We start from the raw sequence: 23,869 nt of genomic DNA, 5'->3' as shown, positions 1-23,869 counted from the left end.
TATTATCTTCTCGCATTTCAAATGAACATAAATAATTTTTTTTTGTCAGTTTATTAATGAATATCATTTCAATGCATTGTCAAGAATCGATTTATCCATTAAACAGCATTATGATGAAAGTATCATGCAGGGTAGCATCAAGAGAGAAGCAGTCGCAAGGTATTATCAGAATTAGGAAGTAGTAAATTTAAGGTATCCTAAAAGATACTATCAATATTGAGGTACTTACGAGGTAACATTATAATAAAGGTATCTTGCAGGTACCACGAAGACAGAAGCAATCGCAAGGTATTATCACGATTAGGAATTTGCAAACTCAAGGTATAATACAAGATACTATCAATATTAAGGCAGATTAAGGTACCTGCATCCACCGTATCATTGCTGTCCTCTATCCCTAATTTTCAGCGAATTATGGATCGCTGTAATGACCCTATTTCGTTACTTGATAGTGAAGACGTTTTTCCATGTTTTATTTGAAAATTGAATTACTTTTATCCACATTTGTGGTTCCACCATTCCAGGCTTTCCTTATTCCACTTTATTAATTAGCTTGCTAATTAACGAGGTGAAGAAACAGATATGAATAAAATTAGAATGATAATTCAAGGAATTGCATCAATTGTTAATGTGATTTTATCACTTGACAGGATAGTACATTATCGTATTATTGTCCAGTTTGTTGATTACTGATTGTTTGACAACCATTTCGATGGTTTTTCTTTTTCTTTTTATTTTTAATTTTCAGGTTCTTCAAAAATCTAATGTTAATAACACGGAACATGCAGTCATCAGTCGTTGGTTGCAGATTGATACCATCAGGTTTGCGGTTAAAAAATAATGAAATGCCACAATGTAAGATACCGCAGTTATGGATGATAAGCGATAATTTAGCCAATAACCGTTTAAACTCAACTGCTAATAATCAACGAAAAGGATTGATGCAACAATATGAATCATTGTTATCACGACGATATCCTAAAGCTTATGCTGTTCACAGAATGGTCATGGATGGTACTGGTTTTATTTTGTTTTTCCTCTTCTATGGCATCTTTTATTAACTTTGTAGGGAAGGATACAATAAACTAGAGTGTAATATAAAAGTACGCAAAAATACTAGTTGCTTTGAATATAACTAAGTTAATGTACTAAGAGGAAAATATGGTTAGTTTATGGTACCTTGTTGTTAACAAAGTTATATCCAGCATACATCACCGTAATATTTAAACATTCGAATTCCTTGATAATGCTACTTCTCATCTGCTAACTAACATTCAGATAACATTCAGGTGAGCTTTTTTCTTTTGTGGATTAATTGTCACAATAGTTTTACTTCCAAATTTAATTTTTGCTCGAAATTTTTTGGTCAAAAATTGTATCTAGCAATTTTTATTCGTCAATCGTTTAGAAATGAATGCTTACTTTCTCTCAATTCCTAGAAGCTTTCTTACACCATAAAACTTTTGGTCGTAAAATTTTGAACCAAAATTGAATTTGATATCAGCAAAAAATACAAAAATACTGCGATAATTATGTGCAAAAAAAATCTCATCCACATTTTAGATTTTTCTTTTTTTAGGATGCAAATGGTGCTGGTCAGATATAAAAACATATTATCGATTGAAAAAAGATTTAAGAACTAAAACCCGACAGATATCAGAACTTAAACGATCTGAATTGGAAATTCTTCTCCAGGTTCAACATTTTTGCTTATTTCGCAATGTGAAACGTTGGAAAAAACACAGCATGTGCAATATACTTCTCACTTTGAAATGAAATTAACTGATTGATTAACCATGAAAAATCTGAAGTAACAACCTGTGCTAAATGTTGTTTGCGTAAAATGTCACCATATCGGTGATGTATCGTAATATCTTTAGCCGAGTGGAGTAAAAACGTCTCATTTCTTAGCGTTAGGTACTCATTAACACATATTAATAAAAGGATTCGAAAGTAGACTGATAATCAAATATATGTATTTAAATGGAATTCATTAAATTACATTTCGAAAAAATTCAGTGCCCTTCGGAAATAACGCATATAATCACACTATTAATGCTACTTCAAATACCGGTAGTGGGCGAGAGTCTCTGCGTGATGTTGTGAGTTTGTTGCCTTTTTCTTAATTTTTTGAAATTATTTTAAATTTTTTCTCGATTTTGAGGATACATTTATGTTGGTGTGCTTTTTTTTTTTTTTGCTTTTCCACCTGATGTGTGTGTGTCTGTTTTATTCTTAGTTATGTTTCGATTTGAGCTTTACATGAAAATAACGGAGTTCTGCTGTAGGATTATTTACATTCTGTTTAGAACTATTTTCATCTATTACTATCAAATATTTGACATCTACTACTATCAAATAAAGATTTAGGATTATTTACATCTACTACTCACTATATCAACTATTTACACTTCTAGTATGCTTTTTCTACTGTAGAACGTAAATCTGTAGAACGTATCCAGATCAGCTAAAGCTTCTAATTATTATAAGCACTTGAGAAGTTGTGGAAATTGTTCTTTTACTTGTAGAACACTACATAGTTTCTGGTAGACCTGAGCTTCATGTTGTAAAGCTTAAAACTTAATAGAATTTAATCTTTTGCTATTACTTATGCGAAAATCGTTCTATAATCCAACTGTTATCGATCTCGAACGTACTATATTTTGACTTCATCTCTTATCGACCCTTGCTGTCTTATATATTATCCTAACATCTGCTCGCGCTAAACATTACTATGGTTTGTAATTTTTAATTATTTTTAGATTACTTTTCATAATTCTTAGGATCAGATGGAAGAATTCCTCTAATTTCATCCCTTTCAGAAACTTGAAAACATTCTCAACTTTTCTTTTAGACTAAAGAAGAATTACTGAAACTGGCTGTTATTGTCATCTTTATACCATTGCCATTCACCGTTTACATTTTCGCGTTAGCCGTGTAAGCTTTCTTCTTTTCAAGTTTACCTTTTGATGTATTTCATTTTCTCATCCTTTTGCTTGTCCTCACATATGTTTCCTTACCAGATATTTTTCAATATGGTTTCCATGTTTATCCATACTCAGACAAATGATTACCTTGTAAATTTGTCATTCTTGTTTGATAGATTCAAATTTTTTGGCTGATTCGTAAAATGCATCCTATTACTGGTAAATGAACATAAATAAGTTATCAGAGTGTATGAAAATTACGTGACGTTTGAAAAGTGTATGTTACTGAATTTTCACCCTTTCAATGAAGTGTAGCATTACTTACACATTTTTTCATTCTCTTTTCTTTGTCTTGTGAATTAGTTTAATAGATGCATGGATTATAGGAATTACATCAACTTGAATATTTGGTTCATTTTGATTTTGTTTTGGTTTTGTTTAGTTATCTCGCCTAAGCAACTGTTTTGTTTGAAGGGTATTTTTCCCACGACTTATCTTAACTCGACATTTTTGGACAAATGATCAGCGAAAAAGATTTTGGTCGACAAGTCTAAAGCGTACAGCACAAATGCATTTTGATCCATTACGGAAATATCTTCAAAATTTCGTATGTTAGTTTGGTTTGGTTTGATTTTTCAAGAAGCGAAAAACAAAAGTCTGTCATCCATATATCTTCTAAGAATTACAGTTTTTTCTTAATATTTCAACTGTTTTTAGATTATAATAATTCGTCACAGCTGAAATTACTTCTTTGTTTCACATTTCTTATTCCTTCAAGTCCTTTGAGCAGGACTTTTTTGATGGATTTTGATGAATTTTTTTTCCAAAATTTTATCCTCATTACTTTCTTAGGAGTGCTGCTCTATTACCATTATTGTTTATTACATTAATAGCAAAGAAAGACTTTTATAGGATATTAATGTACAAACACCATTAAAAGAACTCAAGAAATTGGAGTTGCCGGAGATGAATACTTATTCGCTTGGACATTTGGTAATAAGTTCACAATTAAAAGTGGGAATTGTGAAGAACAGGGTCATTTTTTTCCCCAAATTCAATTTGTTATATAATTTTTAGTACCACTTATCAAGGCTTCATCGAGTAAGTTTGCTTACTGGTGGTGTTCGCGGGCTTCATGATCGGGCAGAAATACTGCGACATTTGGATCATTCGTTAAAAAGTGAACATACTGCGATCGATGTTATGAATGAGCAACAATTGTATGAGGTGAAGAAGAGTTCTTGATTTCCTAGGATTTTTTTAGCTCTGAATTTTTTTTTGCCGGTTTATGTCACTGATATACCAGTTATCGATTCTTCTACTGTATTACATTTGCAGCAGTTTTATCTACGACGTTTGCAATATGATGGCTTATCAGAGGAAAAAATGAAATGTTTGTTGAAAAATTGGGTTCAGCACTTAACTGGTAAGTAAACTATGAATTCAGAATTTAAAAATGAAAGAGTATTTCAAATGATAGTTCTTATACGATTGCAGATCCACACTTGAAAGCGTCTCTTTTCCTGCATATACCCATCTTTGAAACTGCCTTGAAAAGCGCTGCTGAAAACTTGAAGCCTATCCAGAAATGTTAATAGTGAATATCCACCTGTATGCATACATGTGTTCCAAAACATGAAGCTTGTGTTTAAATAATTTGATTTGAATTTAAATCCATGTCATTTACGACTAAAACTACAACTGTTTTATTTATCAGCAGTACGCTGCTGAAGAATGTTATAGTGTGAAATAATGTTTGGACTATAAGTTCCTCTTACGTTTTCCAGTATGTTGTGATATTCTAAGGTTCTCTAAAATCTTCTTTTTACACCTACAACAGTGGATACTTATTCTCCACAATAATATCATATAAAATGTGGGATTGGTTGGATCGATCATGCAAAGTAGAATAAAGATATAGCTTGCTTTGCTTTTTATTCTTTGCTTCTTGTAGTTCCTTTTGATTCTTCCCGTTGCATATATTTTATTGCTGGATTTCTTGCAAACTACGGATTTTGTTCGATTTTCGGAAAAAAATGTAAGATGAGAGAGGTATATAAAAGTTCTAGGAACTCTTTCAACTGTGTATGTATACTATTACACTATAATATTAATACTTTTTATTCTTCATGTTTCATTCTCTAAAGGCCATGTTGCTCGAAGATTGAATTTAAGAGCATTTTCTTGTTGGTTTGATTACATTTTTGTTACTAATATTGGTTGAACTTATGTAGATATTAAAAAAAAAAAACAGCGGCAACTCATTCTTGCAAATATTTTTGCTTCATTAATTCAAATGAAAAACTTGTCTCGCTTTAGAATATATGAAACGAGAAGATGTGTGAGGTTTCTAAAAATCTCTCGACTATGTATGTGGAAATATTGAAAAGTGAAATCAGCCTCCAATTTCAGTGGCCAAACCTGTGATGGTAGCGCATCCCTTACAATAATTGTGGTCCTAATTTTTTAGAATAGTCGTCCCCAATCTTTTCTTAACCGGGGACCACCCAGGTTTTTTTATTTGTTGCACTGACTACTAGGTTCAAAATAAATTCTGTTAATTTGCAAATATATTTTAATCGAAACTTTCAATGTATTAGTTGAACTTAGAGTAACATTATAATGTAAATTGCAGTTGAACTTGGAGTAACATTACAATATGAATTGTAATGTTAAAAAAAAATGAAAATAATTTCTGATAGCCCTTGATTCAAATGTTATTGTTCGCGGACCACCGCTTGAGAACCACTACACTAGGGCGATCAATAAAAGTCATCTAGTAGAATTCACCATCTGAAGGAAACACTATTGATAGCAACAGCGTCATAGATCTATCTGATTGTAAATAATCACATCAGGATATAGCCCACTGATGAATGGAAATTCAGTAACACCGACACAACTCTTAAATACAGCTCATTAACGTATCATCCTCAGAAGTATGCCTTACTTTTTATTCATACCTTCAAAACAACACACCTTTGGGAAAGAACCATGCAACATGAACTGGTTTTTCTTCATGTTTACAATCAGTCCTATGATTCCCTCCGGCAGCACTATTTTGCATTATTTTATAAGAATCAATTATACTTGTGATTCAAACGACATTCGATGTCATCCTCCCAATTACCCCGTTTTTTGACAGCATATTAGCTTTATGAGCTATACAAGTTATACTTCATTACACTCCCAAATAAGTAGAAAGTAATAATTTCAGGTTAATTGAACAATCCATACTTCATTTTATGATAATGGTCTCTTGATCTTCCAACATCGAAAGAAAAACCTCCCGCCATCACTGTAAGTTAAACTCCGAGTAGCTTAGAAATATTTTCTGTTCCTCAAACAGATCTTTACACATTTATTGAAATTGCAAACAATAATTCCATTTAATTAACAAAAAAAAAGCCAACGTATGAAAAGCAAACAATTCCTTTCATTTCCCTTTAGTCAATTTCTCAGCTTTTTTTGTCTTGCGCAATTTGGCCACCTGCAAACGCACCAACCTGTTTCGCAGCTGCTTGGCACGCATCAATTTGAACCGATCAAAATCTGTCATCTTTGCTTTCTAAAAAGCAGAGAGCAACGTTTAGAAGGTGAAAAAGTCTTCCAATCTTTCACTTCTAATTCAAAAACTGTAGTGAAGGATGTCCTGAAATTAGTTGCAGAACGTGGCTCGAAACAACCAACTAAAATATACGAGAGATAATAACCATTTCCCAGCGCCCAATAGTTTGCTAGTGCTCAATCCTCAAATAGCAAATAGTACATCTATACCACTCAGAAAAAGTGGATGAGCCGCTATAGGCAGCATCATATGGCATGGATACTATAAAATTGCCTCCTCTCCCTAAAAAAGCCTATTCAAAGACACGCCAATTAATTCCTGTATAACGATATGCTAGAAATTACAATCAGTCATCACCAGAGGTAACAAGCATTTATAAGTAACACTTACAATTTCCTTTTTAGCAAGCTTTTGCGCCCATGAAGTTTCTGTCCATTTCTCACTGATTTTTTCTGCATCAAATGCTTTTTTGACATTCCTTGTACGCATTCCATGTCTCAGTGGTATACGAAACTTTGTCAAATGAAGGTCTTTAAAATTACGAACCGAACGTTTCACCCCTGTAGATGGTCCATCAATCAACGCCTGGAAATTTACAACGACATCAAACATCGTAACTTTGTTTTCTCATTAAAATTTTAATATTGGTTATCAATTTGCTTCACATTTCTTAGATCCTCTAAGGAACAAAAACTGAATTTGGAAAAGAAGACCTTTCTGCTGAAAAACAGTCTTGACATATCACTAGATTAACCACATTAGATAAACACATGTTGCGTAGTGCTAAGAAGTGCATCAATGACAGCCAAATGGCATGTAAGACAAGAGTTTGCAATATGAATTGTGACCGACATAGAATAAAAGATTCAAGAAATAAAAAAACCAACTCTATTCCCATCAACAACATCAACAATTGCTGCCAATTTTCCATCACCATCACCTTTGGCAACAAAGACCACGCGCCCTATTTCCACCATTCGTTTGTACACCATCTTTGATTAACCTTAGCAAAGAAAAACTATTTACCACTTAATTAAATAGTGAAGTAAGATGAAACCAAGACATCATTCAGATTATCTAAGCAACTTAATGGTCCTGTGATAGTTAAGTTCAAGTAAATCTTATATATAGCTGGAGAATTGGAAATTCGTTTTCTGTTAAATCCCATATGACAAGGAACGAATCAAAAATGACAAGAGTTGGACAGTTTCGAAACACGAACAGATGTACTTCTGGAAAACCAAGATTTAATCAACTATGACAGAGTAGGTTCTAACTCTTGGTCTCTACAAAAAGAAACGAACTTTTCGAACTACATCCAAACCACATCCCACAGGATGTTCGACTTCCCTACCCGCTACTTTCCCTTCAACGCAAACCATGAAACAACCAAATACTCTATATGCTATTTGGAGTGCACACATTCTGAAAAAGTTAAATTCCCAGGCGTTTAGCTTTCGTACAGGTAGCCTACCATAGACGATTCAGGGAAGTGGATGGGATTCATTCGTTATGTTCAGACCATTATCATTCAGAGTAAAAATCTAGAAGTCATATGCGTCACGTACTACAGGCCAAACATTGCAGGCTAAAGTAATTGTCAAAAAGTTGATTATACTCAAGCTTGATATCATGTGGAGTCACGTGGCTTTACGTGGAGTACTGTTGAATCTCTTAAAAGCTTAAGTATGAGATGGAGTGTTTGGATTAATACCACACACTGCACTTCAAAACAAGCCAGTAGTTAAAGTAAGGCACGTCCAGCTTACGTTAGTAACACTTCATTACTTTACGTCTCTTGATTCGCTTCCATTTTTCAAACTTCAAACTAATGTAGTTACGAAGAAAGGATACACATCTAAACTACGTCAAATCAGGTAATGTTACTTTATGCCCATGCAGTTATCTGTTATAGATCGTATTTAAAACCAAAGCAATCAGTGAGAAAGTAGATGATGCAAAAGTCAGGCTACGTTAAGGGATGCATTAGAAACTATGAAATACAATGGATAACATTACAATGATCGGTAGCAACTATGAATCAAATAGTTGTAGGACGAAAACTGTTTATTCACAACAGTCATGTAATAAAATATTTATAGCATCAGGAAAAAAAAAACGGAGAGATGAGACCGAAACCAAACACAACCACACTGATTACAATTTACAGGGATTTATCACATGAACTATCTTACAATCTCTAACTATTAAACAGTAGATTTCGTTAAAATTACAACTCGATCAATGAGGAAACCTATCAGCATGAAACGGATAATTTAAATTTATTTCAGCTTATTTTCAATTAGGTAGATCTTTGCACTCTTACTTAATCTTCATTTCTAATAAATTGCTTTTAAAAATCACACTGTTATATCCCGAAAAATATCACAATCTCATAAATTTTAGATTTCATTTTCAGTTAGAAGTTTTTTTTTCTGGGGTAAAACTTTTTCATCGTCTTACATTATTTAAATTTTCATAAAAAAATTCCACGCTCTTTCTAATTTCAGCCATAACGGTTCAGTTCATTCTGAAGAGAACTGTTTCACCCAGGATTAATTTAATCATGACTGATCATCAAAAAAGAAAGAGACCTTCTAACGTATCGAAATCATCCAGATTTTGGAAATTTCTTCCTCTTGAGTCGAACTATTCGAAAAAAAATATTCTTAGGTAAATTTCTTTTGCTTTGTCGAGTAATTCAATTTTCTCTTCGGATCCCAGAATACAACTTTTTTTAAAAGAGCTACAGCCTGAGATGAAATTAACGTTTGACATAACCTAATGTTTAGAAAATAATTTATATTGAAAACTGCGTAAATGTTACTACGCATAAAGAAAAAAGACATCTTGTGATACGCGAAATAGTACTACTAGAGAAAACTTCTAAATAAAATGGAATAAAAACCCTAAACATGAAATATACTGGGGACAGATTACAAGAGATTTCCATAAGTTTCTCGGAAAAATAAAGTCATACCAAAATTAAACACTTGAGAAGAAAGTAATGCAGAGATCACCGAATACGTGGGATAATTCACTTATAACATCCATGTCTACAAGAAACTACGTGAAAGTGAAATATTCAATGTAGCAGGTTACGGAAACGTTATAAACTGAAACCCCAGCAGCACTATATGTTCTGAAAGAGAAGAATCTAATTATGAATGAAGCAAGCAAAAAAGGGCCCTGCGACTGAAAACGGAAAGGTGTCAAATTAATACAGAAATGCATGAAAAGAAATATTTCACAACAAAGAAATTATGTCGGATGAAATAACATAAAATGACTAGTTTCGAACAAAGACCAACACTGAATTTCGAGCAGCTCTAGCCCTAAGCATCTAGAAATTGTACCACTTTTTCTTCTCGTACTTTTCCACCAGCTTTCCCGTTCGTTGCGAAAGGGTCATGGCATTTTCTTTAAGTCGTTCTGTTGCATCTACGGTTACATTCAGCTTTTCTGCACGTTCATGCAAGGCCTGGAACTCTGAGATACTGCAAATATGCAATCAAAATAGTCCATCATCAATTGATAAGGGGATAAAGCTCCTATTATGATACAGAAAATTGGAAAATGAAGACCTCTCGAAATAGCTGAAGATGGAAGCATTCAAACCGCTTCGTTTAATTTTTGCCTAGTTACTGATGAATCAAAGAGCGATCTATGCTGCATGATCTTTTCGTTCTGGCAAAACATCTAGAACTTATATCTTACTATTATAAATTGCTACATCAGATCTCTGGAAAATTGCCTATTGCCTTATGTAAAAGACATCCCTCTTTCACCTGAAAAAGGATGAAAGAGGCAAGAAGATAAGGCTTCATATATTTTCAATTCCAGTAAATTTCCTGCACACATAAGACAAATAAAGAAAAAAAAGAGATTTAAAATAGATTATTCAAGACCATTAAACAAAGTAATTTTTATAACCTTATGACAATAAAACACTTACCTGTAAAGCCATATTTGCAGCTTGACCTGCTGATACTCCTCCTGCTACAGTTTGCTCCATACTTGACGGACCAGGTATCGTTTTTGCAATAGAACGCATACTGCTGCCTGGCACCGAATTGGAATTTTTGTCAAGAACTGAAAGTAAAGCGGATAGAGAAATTATAATCAAATCAAAAAAAAAAACGGTGTGAAATCAGTCAGGAAATGATGAGAAAAAAAGTGAAGAACTAGAAAATACATATAGTATCCAAATCGAAGCTATCTTTTTGACTGGCAAATAAGGTTGACATCCCTCTCAGGAATGAGCTTTTCGGCGGTTCAGGCATATCAACAGGCACAAATAACTCGCCAGCTGATTCCTCAACTTGATTTGCCAATTCGGAGCAAACCGTGAATTTCTGGATCTAAAATGATTGAAACATACAACATACTGATTAATTCTATATCAGAAATTTTACAGGTGACAAAAGTTTGACATTCTATATTAAAAAATAGAAGGAAATGTATCTACAACATATATTAAATCTAGTCAATCTGTACAGACGCACACGTATAACAATCATAGATATGTTCGTCTTGGGCCACTCATTTTCACTTGCCCTTCGACTTACCTCCTCTATTCTTTTTCTTCCCTTCTTCTATACTTCAATTTGAATGTTTTTTTCGAAACTAAAAAAAAGAATGAGAGGAAAGGTGGAAGTTTCCTCTTCGCTATTATTCGGATAATACTCGACTACTTTCCACAATTATTAACCATCGACAAAAATTGAACAACGACAAGTATAACCATTTCAACTGGTCGCTTACCTCCGATGGTGTTATCGTATACATACCCAGTCCATGTTCCGCAAAGGATGTCTTGAAGCACATACTAAAATAGGATCAAAACTGTGAAAACATTCGGGAATAAATTCTTTTCTGATTAATTCTATTAAACCGTAAAGCGAAGCACGAAACATAAAAAAGCGAAATTTGCATAATTCCAGCGAATTTCGCGAAAAACTATTTTTCTTACTTTTCCTCTTCCTTTCTTTCTTTCCCTCCTCTCCCCTCTCTCTCTCTCTCTTTCTCTCTGGAAGTAAATACTTTATCAAAGCAGCAGACAATGATTCTTTTTTTTTGATTCCTTTTCAGCTATCCTTCCATGCACCATGTGACTATTTTATTAAAATTACTAATTTTGTCACAAATGACTGTTATTAGAGAAAAATTACGGGTCATCATAATCAACGGAATGTCGGAAGAGACTTGAGCAAAGAAGAGGCCTTAAACTCGGAAGGCTTAGTATAACAATTTGTCCCGCACCATTTAATAACATCAGCACGGGATAGCCATGAACGTGTGTTGCTCGTGCCTGAAAGATGCTGGTGGAAACTCGTGAATATTTCTCACGGATGTGTAAATATCAAAATTTTCAGTCACTCCGTGTTGCGTAGCCCTATGATAAAGTTCAAACACCTGCATAATGGTTGCGCTTTCGCTCTAATCAAATCATCTCCTGGTTTGTTAAGCAGTCAGACGCCTTCACTTCACCTAATTAGCAAGCAACTTTGGTCTGATGTTCAGAAGGCACTTTATATGCTGATACTATCCATCTTTCATATTTCTCAACGAGATAATCTTCCAAGCGAGGTCTAGTGAGGAAAGAGTTCTAGAAACTTCGATATTTCCAAATGTATTGAAAAATTAACCTTAACGAATGGGAATTCCGGACGGTATAAAAACAAAGAACTGAAATTTGGTAATGCAACGGTGTGTACTTCATCCTCAGAAACCAAAACAGCAAACTGAAATGACAACTAAAATTAAAATCAACAAAAACAATTTTATAAATAAAAAGACGAAAATATCAAAGGTGAACCTTCGACTTTACGTATTTTATATGATAATGCACATAAGACAGCAAACGTAATGATGCATTTAATGCAAAGCAATGCAAATCAAAATTTAACTATCAGTAATTGAAAAGCAGATTCTTGAATGTATGAAAATTCCCCATTATTTACCTGCAGAAAGTCATCCTCTCGAGAGTATTCTGTAGCGTTTGAACAAGTTGGTGAAAGACTTAGTTTTGTAAGAACTTTATTTGGATAATTACCTTCTTCTGAATGACTCCGATCAATTCCCTGAAAGAGTTTAGTTTATTTATGGTTAATGGTAATGTCGCTTGCAATTCCAAATGTGAATGGATGACATAAAATCCTCTTTCCCTTCACTAAAATTGGAAAGATTGTGAAACTAAAGTTTCAATACGTGTATTTTCTGTGAAGACTAATTTTTAAAGTTTGCAACAAAAATTTCGGAAACACTCGTGGTTCAGAAACCATAGATTACATATATTTAAAACTGACTTTGGATTTCGCGACAATCACCTTTTCATGGTAACTTTCTGCTGCACCCTCTAACAAACAAAAGTTTCGATCCATCAACGTCGTGCATAGCATACGCCCTCGTGTCTGTACTACTGAACCTGAAAAAACACTCCAGAAAATTAATTTATGATAGTTTTATGATAGATCAAATTCTCTAGATCTTTTGCTGCATTGCAAAGGTGTACTGTTGAAGGAATTATATCTGAACTGAATAAATAAAATTCAATTCGACTTAGACTGCGAGTTAATATCGACTACATTACACAAATTTCAATCAATCTTGACAATTAACAATTGATGTAATCAAAACAAACATATGGCTGAATTAAAAGTTTTCGTAAAATCTTTTACAGAAATCAATAAAAGCATGAACCGCTAGGAGTTACGGAAACTGTTGAGTTTAAACGATCCGCCGGAAGCAGTAAATGATAGATGATACATGTGCTCGCAGAAGTACCAACCCAAAGACACAAATGTGCTCGAGGATCTGAAGTTCTCAAAAAAATTGCACTCTTCAAATCGCTCCAAATTTGTAACCGTAAGAGTTGGAAACTCTTAATAATCGATGCGAGTTCTTCTAGCATGCTTATTTCATTGAGAACATAACCTTAGCAGTCCTAAACTTTTACAGTAAAAATTGATCTACTAAGAGCAGCAATTTAAAATGCTGTTGACAATCATAAATAATCTACAGATATACTAAATATAACATTTAACGAACGTTTTCACGCTAAAGACTAACCTTTTTTTTGGACAAATGACTGGATAAATGTTAACGATGTCACACTCTCCGAAAAGGACATCCTGTTGGTGCTTGATGGACTTTCATCTACTGAACTTCTCTTTGCTGCTGATGTATCTGAAATACCCCACAACTTATTTCCAAATATAAGTCTTTACAACAGATTTCCAGAAAAATTTGTCATCCAATCGACTTGACTTGAATATCACAGCAGAATCAAAAACAAAATCGAAATCACTCGATATGAAAACATCCACGTGTACATAGCAGTTTTCCACAGTATCGAAATCTAAGAAAATCAAAAAAAGAAAGGAAAATAAAAATGAGGAATTAAAGACTCCAATACTACAGCTCGATTCAATCTGTTTTTTTCTCGCCCCAATGTCACATTTCAAATATTTTCTTTACCAGAAGTTTGGAAAATCCCCAACTTCCTTTGAATTTGCGGAGTTGAACAAGAACTTGAAAAGGTTCAATTCAAGCACGCATAAACCATGCATAAACAATACATTTATAAAATTCACAAAATCTATTCTTTCATTTGTACAACTACCCTCGTTTTTCAACTGCATTCATTTATATTACTGCCATCTGCATTAATTCTTTAACATTAAATTTCACATTTAAGAATTCTTTCAAAATAAAGACCTTACCTTACTTCATACAAAGGAAAGAGAAGTTAATAAACTGTATTACAGAAAGTAAACAAAAGGTTTGTTTATAATTAATTCATAACAATTAGTGTTCAGTAATTATTTCGCATCACTCGGTCCAAAATTATTATTTTTTCCGTTTAACCGTTGCAGGACACCTAATATTTACGTGAATATCTTTAACTTACTGAATTTCCTCAAAAGAATTCTGCATCAAAGACAATAATCAGTACTGGAATAGCTTATCGAAAAAAACAAAAGTTGCAAATTATCCAGAATAGCAGTCAAAAATTTCACAGCAGCATTTAGAATTTTCAAAATAAACGATCATATAAAGTCTCCCCTAAAAGGTGCGGTAATATCAACGATTATAAATGCAATAAATAACGTACGGTGAGAAAGTTCAAATGAATCATCACACTGAACAACTAAAGCCTTCGAAATAACAATATGTGATGGAAATCCCATGTTACGTCACATTGGTTTTCGTTGAATCATCAGAAAGATATGTAATGTCTCTAATGACTGAACGGTAATAATCAAATCAATTTAAGCCTAAACGCAATGTGGATTACTTGACTTTTTACAAACTTGTCCAACATCTCTTGAGGATTTTTTCACACGAGATTCTAATAAAATCACGTCGGCGTAACATAGCTTTTATGGCGTACATAAAGACAAAAAAAGGATGCAAAGCCGAATAAAAAAGGTTGATGTAGATACACTTAGTCTTCTGACTTTCCTATTTTCATTCATTGAGAAATGTACAAAATGAAAGAGGTGTCAAAAAACAAAAACCAGTACCATTAATTTCACAGCCTGAATCAATAATAGACTGCGACTTTAACAACTGCGGTCGCTTATCCGAACGTAGACGTGAATTTTCCGTACTACCGCGTAATATCGATTTGCTACTGACGAGACCTGGTGGTGAATCCATATTACGCCTCGTATCCATACCATACTGAAGCTACCGTAACAACCAATTTTAAAGATTATGACGAAAGCTTCTCAGATTTTTAAATTTTAATGGTTTGAGAAAAAGTAGTTCTCAATAAAAAATATTAAATGTGGTTTGGTTTCGAAAGCAACGTTTTGGAAATTTGTCCTACTCCAAACTTACTACTACTATTTAGGTTAACCTATCAGTTACGTAGCTGTAAAAATAATCATTTACTATACATACTACAGCCAGACAGCAAAAAAATACTGGTCCATGGAAAACACTGGTAGACAAATGAACTGACAAACATAGGAGGACTTGAAAAAGTACATAAGCAGAAAAATAACACGACCCAGAACTCTTATCCTTTATTGTTTGAGAATGTCCCACCGATTTGAAAAATGTCGAAGCACTCCCAATCAACCTTTCTTTCTTTTAAGTACTTGCAGTATAAGATGTTTTATCCAAGCAAAGCAGGGTTCATAAAACATGCGCATAAAACCGATAAGAAAATCAATGCAAGCTTTTATGAGATGTTCTTTTGTCCTGTTCTGTAACGGAATCAAAGCACAACAAACACTGATACTGTTATTTATCACATCATGGATTTGAAGATGTGAGCAAATACAGATGGAAAAGAACAAGCTTTGGATTCAACTGTATATTTCACTTCTTAATTTTGCGTTTGAAAAACACCCATTCTATTAAAATTTTGGACCACTTTTTCGTGTTAAAAGCATTAAAATGAAAGCAAAAATAGAATATGCATGCTGACTGTCTTACCTAATGTTACTTTTGACGCCGATATTGATTTGAATTGCTCATCAGAGGCTGCTGCTGTATGTATCGTCGATGAGCGAACAAAAGTTTTCCTTCTGACCCGTAGTTTACCGATAAAATCTTCCTGAACCTTTCCCGAATTTTCCGCCTTTAAGATTTCACTGCTTTGTCTAGATGCACTTTCCATTTCGTTTCGAACTTTTGCCTCTACTACCGGACGTTTCTCGTGATCTAAATTATGCGACGAGGAATGTTCGCACGTCAATGTCCCCTTATCTTCTGTTGTTGTGGCTCCCACTGTTTTTATTTTGTCATTTCCATCTGCTGTCCGAGTAAGAAATGTTTTGCCTAGGGTCACACGTTCGAAAAGTTTCCGTCGACTCGACGATTTATTGGAACGTCTCAGTTGCATGGCCGATGTAGTTTTAGCTACTTTCGGTGTCGCACATTTAGCTGAAACATTCCCCACATATATAGCATCCGTCTGCAAAGTTGCAAATATATTTGCTGTGGAAGTTTCTTCTTGCTGCGAGGGTATGACGGATGGCTGAAAATATGCGACATGACAAAAAATTGCATGCAAAGACAAAATCTCATAACAAAAAATTGCATTTGAACATATTTAAGCGCAATATAGGAAGAAAATGACTTGATATTTTCAGAATAGTACACATATATCTTAGAAGTGACATGGGTATTAGTTCGAATCCTGCTCGGACATAACGCACGCATAAACCTCCAGCTTATCAGTACTCATCATTATCTCACCTATGCATGCTCGCCACGAAACAACTTACCAATATTTCTCGCCATTCAATCGATATCAACTAACTCAGACCGATATAAACTAATTTATTTGCTATCGTTCAACTTATCAAACCACTTTCCGCATTTATTCTAGATATTCTTGAAAACATTGTCCACATAAATTCATATACATTTGAATATCAAAAAATTAGGGCAGTAAAGTGCAAGGAAACGAGGGATACAAAAACATGACCAACGACAACAATAAGCAAAGACAAATACTACAGCAGCACACAGCCATTTATAAATCAATAAATCAAAAAAGGAAAGGGAAAGAAAACTGCAACAATATCAATTTGCTACTTGTCCTTTTTGTATTTTCTACTCCCAGTTAAACAAAAAATTATACTTCGAATTGAAAAATACCTTCACAGCTCATAGTGCTAACAAGCCAACTCAACTAAACTTATCACCCTAATCTCTGCTATTCAATTCAAATACCAACGTGTGATATTATTTAACAGATGAGCAATAAACCTCATGTTCTTATTTCCTGAAGTCCACAAAAGCTATAATCCAAACCAGAAACCTAATTTCGGAAAAAGCTCGAAAAGACAAACATCATGTTGACTCGAGTTGCTGTTTTGACTAAGCAGTATCGGTGTTGAATGCTGCTGAGTGTATAGATCAGCGATTGACCATGAACAGATTATGACATACTGTACCAAATCAATCAGAGTTAAACTTCCTGATGTACCTGAAAGTACTGGGATTGATGTACTTCATACGAATGAAATTCTTTAGAATGAGAACATCTAAAACAAATCATGATTGCTAATCAGCATCATATCTTGAATAAAATAAAGTTAATTCTAAACTGAATTCATCAAATTGACATATGAAAGCTATCACAAGCCTAAAACAACGCTCTTGATAAGGAAAACTGAGAATGAACTGGTTCAAAAAATCATTATGATTACAAAACGATTCAATACAGTATGTGGAAATATGCTATACATTGAATATCCACAGTCGTGTTCATCGGTCGAAGTAGCATTCATGGACTATTTTTGGTTTCCGGACAAAAAGATGCCGGGGAATTCATGCAATTGTGTGCGATGGAAGCCAGAAAATGTGAAGAACTAGGTAAGGGAGAAATTTTGTTGCAAACAGATTTCTGTAAACTTCTTGTGAAATTACAAAAGGATGTTATATGTGGTAATAAAAAGAAAAAAAAAGTCCAAACCGAGAGCAATAATGCCGTATGCTGAATTAAGAGCCATCGCTGTAATTGCCTCCGGCTGTGACACATTTCTCCATGGAACCATGCATACTAAGTCTGGCTGAAATAATATTATATTAAGAATTCAAAGATAAAAGGCACGCTTTAATAGTAAGAGCTTCGAAAGGATTTATATATATATATATATATCAAACCCACCTGATATCCTGCAAGTCTTCTGAGCACTCCGCCTCGCACTTTTAATGGAAAGTAACCATCATGTGTGCTACCCTCACTGGTATCCGTACTATTTGATTCCACTGAGATTGCCGTTCCCTGCCTCTTCAATTCTCGCTTTGGAGATGTTTTAGTCAATTCCACACTACCCGGTAAGAAAGAAAATGCAGCCGGAATATTAATTACCTGGAAGAGAATGAAAATAACTTCATCAGAACCGTTAAAGATTTACTTTCTTTAATACCCGAAAAGAACTCTAGTGATTCTATATAACTTTAAGATCTAGTTTTCTTAGCAATACTAACGAACGAAATGAAAATGCAGAATATATTCGACAATGTAACCTATTCTAATTTTAAAATTCCTGGCGTCTTACAGTAATTTCATGAGCGTTTTCGGTTTTTACAAAACGAAACAGCGTTAACTGTCCACTTTCGCCAGCAACTAGCAGCAGTCGTGAATCCAAACATAATTCAATCATCGCAACGGCATGCGATGGTTCATGAGATTCTAATCCTTCATTTCGTTCGAAATGTCGCCCACTTTTTAATTTGTACAAAATTTGTAGATGTTCACCCGATGCCTGCCAAAATTTTATAGACCCATCTTCATGGCTGTAACAAGTAAGTGAGTTATATTTCCATCAGAAAAAACCAAACTTTTTTCGCTAATTAATTGAGACGATTAGATTACTAAAACATAAGATGAAGCATAGCATTTTACGCATCACCGTTCATTAAATGAAGATTCTGACGAAGCCACGCCATGTGTATCATACGTTGAAAGTCTGGTATTGTAATTATGCTTATTAAAACGACAGCAATGATTATTTGTTTCCAGACATTTAAATGCCAAAATATATGAAAAATTACCCTGTAAGTAATAATTCTTGATGACCCATTGCACAATCCCGTCCACTACCACCCGCAATCGGCCATGGCTGCAAAATCAAATTTCGAAACATCAAATCAAAGAAGTGTCAAAGCATGAGAACTTGAGTTCAAAAAAAAAGAAAAAACGAATGAACCTTATCACTGAATCCTTGACGCCGTTGTTTCGAACCAACAATTGCCAGTGCACCAAGTAAATCAAGAGGACAGTTTGAAAAATAACATATGCATCGCACCCGTGATTCATGAATATCCATAGGACTGACATTTTCATGGCATGGATAGCTAAAATTATTGACTGCTTGTAATACCATTCAAATTTAAAATTCGCAATAAAACTTAAATCATTTTTCTGACTGAGTTGAAAACTTTAAAACATCACAAAGGATTGTTGTTAAGAATAAACTCCGATTATATGATAAACCTATTAACTTCATACAGTGGGGACACTTTGTCTGAAGTGTCTCAGATTTGCTTTGCATTTCGATACCTAAAGTTCAAGATCTAGGGATACAAGAAAATCTATAGCGGACCTAAAACATAACATTTTATTCGAACAACATTTTGTAAATGGTAATTCTTACATAGATAATTAAACAAATGAAATCACCCTGGAATGGTAAGATCGATAACACGTAAATCATGTTTCATCAATACTACAACACCAAAAGGTTGCTGTGATACACTGCTGTAAGGTGAAGCATTGAGAGCTGCGAAGGTTATTAAAGGATGATCAAATTCCAGAACTGCAATCGATTTTGATGCTCTCATTATGGTCAAAGAGGGTAGTACATTATCTTCCTGCGACATGCCTGAAATTTTAGAATGCCTAATCCGTCGAATGTAGATCTTGAATAAGTTTTACGAAAGGTATTGAAATCTACGTTCTCCATTAAAATACTGACCGCCACTAAAAATAATTAACTGTTCTCCATCTGCTGAATGTTTCCAATCAACCTGAAATTTGTAAATAAATTGATTCATTGCAAATTGGAGAGGTGTGCATTTCGACACTGTTATGCCCTTAAAATTATAAAATGTAGGGTACGGAATTTATACTTTTCTTTCCAATTTAGTATTTGTAAAAATTCACGTAAAGAAAAACCTGATTAATAGGATTACACTTTTGACCATGAGGTTGCAATTTTTGTGCATATTCTCCTGGCTTTCGGATATTCCAAACCAACAAAGATCCATCTGCAGTACCACACATAAATTGCCGACCATCATGATGCCATGCAAAGCAACGAGCTGGATAATCAGATATAAACCTGTCTGCCTAGAATAGATGTTAATGATCAAAAACATGGGCAATTTTTTATAATAGTTAATTTTCAGAGCAGCCAATTACTTCTCTTGTTTGAAGATTCCACAATACAATACTCCCTTTTTCGTATAGAAGCAGTAATTTAGAAAGATCGGTGGGGCAGGTAGAAATAGCTTTTACACTACCAGGATGAGTTCGAACACCCCTGAAATATAATAGAATGAAATGCGTGCCATATTAAATGGAAATGAAACTATGAAATCAAAAGGACATATTTTGTCAATCTCCTAACATTAAAACAAATTAAAAGGCAACAATTAAAAACATGTATTCTTGTAACTGAATGCATTGGTATGGAATTACAAACGAGAATTTGAATACACTGTTAATTAAAATTAACAGGAATTCATTCTTCTGCAAAAGAATTGTTGTCTTTGTAAGGAATATTATACATTATTATAAATAACCCTTCAAAAACAAAAAATGCCATGAACGGAAAAGAAGGAGAACGAATTTTAAGGGCTAATACAACGAATTTAAGGAACGACTGGTTATGGTACAATGAGGCTCGTGAGCAAAGCATTCATTAAAAATGAAACAAACTACAGAAGCATTCTTTGATACCATGGAATAGTAATACTGGTATTTTTTTGATTCCGAGAATCCAAACAACACTGATCCTCTTATGAAGAAAAGGAATCACTGACAGGAAAAGTTATTAAATACTTAACCGGAATCTAATTTAACCAAAATTCGTTCCAACCGAAAGTTGTTTTTTTATTTCCCATTGTTCATTTTAAAATGCACCGAAAAATTCCAACAATTCGAACAATGTGTAAAAACCAAAAAAAAAAAAAATTAGTTGTGCAAAAATGAAGTAAAAAAGGAATGGAATATTTTACTTGAAAAATGAACAAATATCACTTAAATGAACAAGACTCTGTTCTAAAGAAAAAAAAAATAAGTAAACTTACAAATCAATGGCCTTGTTCCAGTTGATAACATAATTAGATAACGTAAATGTCGCTATATTAATAATATATACATTGCCACGTTCGGTCCCCAAATACAACCATTTACTTTGGAAAGAGTGACTGATACAAGTAACTTGCTCTTTCGTTAACTGCATGCTATGTAACACCCCTGGTACCTGAACAAGCCACTGATAAAACATACATTGTCAGAATCACATAATGTAAGGCTTATTTTCCTGACTGAATTCAAATTTGTTATGAGTTATTCAGTTTTTCAAACATGAAACAAAAACTTGCTAAAGTTTTTCAATCTCTGACTTTTATATTAATTACATTTTTTTTATTAATGACTCGAAAAATCTCTACAAAATGAAATTATTATTATCTCTTCAAACTAAACAGTGCTCCTGTTTAGTTCGAAACAGCTCCCGTGTTCCTCTTACCTTTTGCCGAAGGTTCCATAAATGTATCAGATCATCACGGCATGCAGTAACTAATGCTCCCTGAAAATAGTGATTGATTTTCCGTTTATCTTTGACTTTTTCTAGTTTCCAATACTTTAATTTTTCTCCTTTCACCTTCATTTCTTATCGTTTACTTCGATTTCTACTTTCTATATGCTTAATTACATTTCCACTCTATGTCTTACTCTTCCGATTAAATCCAGCAAAAAAATTGCGACACTCTTTTGAAATCTACTATAGTTTCGCACATATTTGCGTGAATTTTACGAAAGGAAAAAAATAAGTGTAAATGCAACAAAAGACACTCCCAATTCAGTAAACAAAAGTCAAAAAAGTAAAAAGAGTGATATATTCCTTCATTTATTTATCTATTGTTTCTTTTTTTTACATAGCCTTCTCTTTTTTACATAGCCCTACAGTAACCACTTCACATGCCTTCTGAAAAGCAGCTGTTTCATGCTTTATTAAAATTTCGAGACGATTGGGAGAGAAACAGTAATTTGGTATTCAAAAGGTCAGCAAGGAAAGAAGTTCCGAATTAAAACAGCCACTAAAATGACTTATTTTGAAATTGACAAAGATAAGGGGAAGATAACAAAACATGCTTCAACATACTTCAAAAGATGAGAAAACATACTTCATTCATCAAGAATTGTATATGAAGTACAGCAGCGTCTGATTCATGCTTTAAGCAATAATCCACTCCAACATCTCCGATGACTCTGATTACTCCATGTCCCGTGCCTATTGCTAGCAATCGTTGCACGGTATCATAAGCCATACATCGCGGGTCGTCTGGAAATCCATGTCTTACGATCTGCAAATATCTCAAAGAAATTTTTCTCAAGTATTTACGATAAATTTACTGAAATATCTTGAAAACTTTTAAAACTGATGAATGCGGTAGTGCAGAAGCTTAGAGATCTTCCATGTCGCAATTACCATTTTTTTTTTCAGCCATTGGTATATGTTCCGTACTTCTGAAGTTCGATTTAATAACAGAGACCGCTTCGAGAAGGAACTGTTCTATGAGCGCAAATGCTTTTAGCATCTCTTTGAAATTTTCGAAATTTCTGAATCATCTATATTACTATAATTGTTACTATTTCTATTACTTAGCCATAATTCCGGTATTACTAGAATGACTTCGAAACCTCGATTCGAAACACAAAAAATCATTTTACAAAACTAATTCTAGAAATTTCGCTTGGAGATATTATGTCAAAATCTTTATAAATTATTTAGTTTGCGAAATGCTGCCATTTGCTTAAAAAAAAAAACCAAAATTTGTAGATTAATTTTCATTCATATTTTAAAACATGTGATAAAGACTCCATGGAGCAAAGGGTAAGGCACTTCGAATCGATGTCATCAATTCATAACGAATAGTCAAATGAATAATCTATCATTTCGTAGTACTTTTTTTCTCTCGCCAATAATACAAATAATGCTAGTGTTATTTCTTTAACGGCATCCAAATATGAACCTCTTTCCTCACGGGATAGTTAAATAAATATAGAAAAGTTCATCACTTACTCCTGTCAAGCAAACATCTTCCGCAGTTATCTTCTCTTCCAATTCCATTTCCGATTTGTGCTGGTTCCTAAAACCATCTAATGCTGATGCTAAACGTTTCTTGGCACGATCCATCGTTTTTTACCTTTTACGTTCCGTTTACTCTTCCTGTTGCTATTCCAGTATCTGTTTATTGTCACAGTAAAATCTGATCAAACAGAAACACTTCGAAGCGAAATGAAACAGGTAATACCAAAATTCCTTCTAGCTGTTGATATTGTTGTTTCATCGGTATTGTCTAATAGTTTAAGTTTCTAAATAAATAACAAATGCAATTAATGGTTCTGTTATTTCAGTCAAACATGAAAAAAAGGAAAATCAAGATTTACATTTGGAATGAAATTAACTTAAGCGATTAAATGAACGATACACACGCGGTGATACGTAAAGAAAGCGTCCGAAAAATAAAACAGTTACATGAGAAATCTAAATACTAGCATGCCTGTTACCAGTCGGTTTTTTTTTTCTTTTTTTTTTTATTAATTTGAACTCATATGTCACACATATTCATTACTGAACAATTAATCTAATCCAGTTTTAATCTATTTACA

General features: G+C 33.6%; 3 protein-coding genes across 4 annotated transcripts; 1 reads left to right on the top strand and 2 right to left on the bottom strand.

The window, feature by feature from the left end:
- The first annotated feature begins 254 nt into the window (after positions 1 to 254).
- Positions 255 to 5,065, top strand: LOAG_03622 (hypothetical protein). Its single transcript, XM_020446376.1, has 9 exons — positions 255 to 321; positions 749 to 1,014; positions 1,580 to 1,695; positions 2,020 to 2,102; positions 3,402 to 3,534; positions 3,840 to 3,920; positions 4,005 to 4,154; positions 4,266 to 4,353; positions 4,425 to 5,065. Exons 2-9 carry the CDS (start codon positions 765 to 767, stop codon positions 4,520 to 4,522), a joined length of 999 nt encoding a protein of 332 aa, XP_020303274.1. The 5' UTR covers positions 255 to 321; positions 749 to 764; the 3' UTR covers positions 4,523 to 5,065.
- A 1,210-nt stretch (positions 5,066 to 6,275) lies between these two features.
- On the bottom strand, positions 6,276 to 7,502 carry LOAG_03621. Of its 2 annotated transcripts, none has more exons than XM_003139158.2 (3): positions 7,383 to 7,502; positions 6,886 to 7,080; positions 6,276 to 6,495 (listed from the first exon to the last, which is right to left on the bottom strand). In XM_003139158.2, exons 1-3 carry the CDS (start codon positions 7,485 to 7,487, stop codon positions 6,364 to 6,366), a joined length of 432 nt encoding a protein of 143 aa, XP_003139206.1. In that variant the 5' UTR covers positions 7,488 to 7,502; the 3' UTR covers positions 6,276 to 6,363. The 2 variants fall into 2 exon arrangements, with proteins under 2 accessions (XP_003139206.1, XP_020305309.1); XM_020446375.1 differs by lacking the exon at positions 7,383 to 7,502 and adding an exon at positions 7,209 to 7,323.
- A 2,169-nt stretch (positions 7,503 to 9,671) lies between these two features.
- LOAG_03620 (hypothetical protein) lies at positions 9,672 to 23,438 on the bottom strand. Its single transcript, XM_020446374.1, has 25 exons — positions 23,280 to 23,438; positions 22,381 to 22,560; positions 21,723 to 21,782; positions 21,280 to 21,455; positions 20,390 to 20,510; positions 20,144 to 20,317; positions 19,944 to 19,995; positions 19,649 to 19,850; positions 19,176 to 19,323; positions 19,021 to 19,088; positions 18,525 to 18,762; positions 18,131 to 18,334; positions 17,936 to 18,032; positions 17,310 to 17,446; positions 15,024 to 15,183; positions 13,567 to 13,683; positions 13,198 to 13,311; positions 12,804 to 12,922; positions 12,459 to 12,578; positions 12,144 to 12,239; positions 11,667 to 11,806; positions 11,260 to 11,323; positions 10,691 to 10,856; positions 10,451 to 10,587; positions 9,672 to 9,976 (listed from the first exon to the last, which is right to left on the bottom strand). The coding sequence occupies exons 1-25, from the start codon at positions 23,391 to 23,393 to the stop codon at positions 9,839 to 9,841; spliced, it is 3,342 nt and encodes a 1,113-aa protein (XP_020303273.1). The 5' UTR covers positions 23,394 to 23,438; the 3' UTR covers positions 9,672 to 9,838.
- Between the last annotated feature and the right edge of the window lie 431 nt (positions 23,439 to 23,869).

Source organism: Loa loa, assembly GCF_000183805.2.
Source record: "Loa loa unplaced genomic scaffold supercont3.251, whole genome shotgun sequence".
Classification (NCBI taxonomy): domain Eukaryota; kingdom Metazoa; phylum Nematoda; class Chromadorea; order Rhabditida; family Onchocercidae; genus Loa; species Loa loa.
This window is presented reverse-complemented; position numbering and strand designations above follow the sequence as displayed.

Excerpts from the sequence above, each read along its gene's own strand:
- LOAG_03620 (XM_020446374.1), bottom strand. The coding sequence starts at position 23,393 with ATGGATCGTGCCAAGAAACGTTTAGCATCAGCATTAGATGGTTTTAGG. Across the intron at positions 19,996-20,143 it reads AGTGTAATCCTATTAATCAG|GTTGATTGGAAACATTCAGC; the intron begins GTTTTTCTTTAC and ends TACAAATTTCAG. Across the intron at positions 18,033-18,130 it reads GAAGACTTGCAGGATATCAG|CCAGACTTAGTATGCATGGT; the intron begins GTGGGTTTGATA and ends ATATTATTTCAG.
- LOAG_03622 (XM_020446376.1), top strand. The coding sequence starts at position 765 with ATGTTAATAACACGGAACATGCAGTCATCAGTCGTTGGTTGCAGATTG. Across the intron at positions 2,103-3,401 it reads GAGAGTCTCTGCGTGATGTT|GGTATTTTTCCCACGACTTA; the intron begins GTGAGTTTGTTG and ends TTTTGTTTGAAG. Across the intron at positions 3,921-4,004 it reads CTTATTCGCTTGGACATTTG|TACCACTTATCAAGGCTTCA; the intron begins GTAATAAGTTCA and ends TATAATTTTTAG.
- LOAG_03621 (XM_003139158.2), bottom strand. The coding sequence starts at position 7,487 with ATGGTGTACAAACGAATGGTGGAAATAGGGCGCGTGGTCTTTGTTGCC. Across the intron at positions 7,081-7,382 it reads ATGTTGTTGATGGGAATAGA|GCGTTGATTGATGGACCATC; the intron begins GTTGGTTTTTTT and ends GTAAATTTCCAG. Across the intron at positions 6,496-6,885 it reads AGCTTGCTAAAAAGGAAATT|AAAGCAAAGATGACAGATTT; the intron begins GTAAGTGTTACT and ends TCTGCTTTTTAG.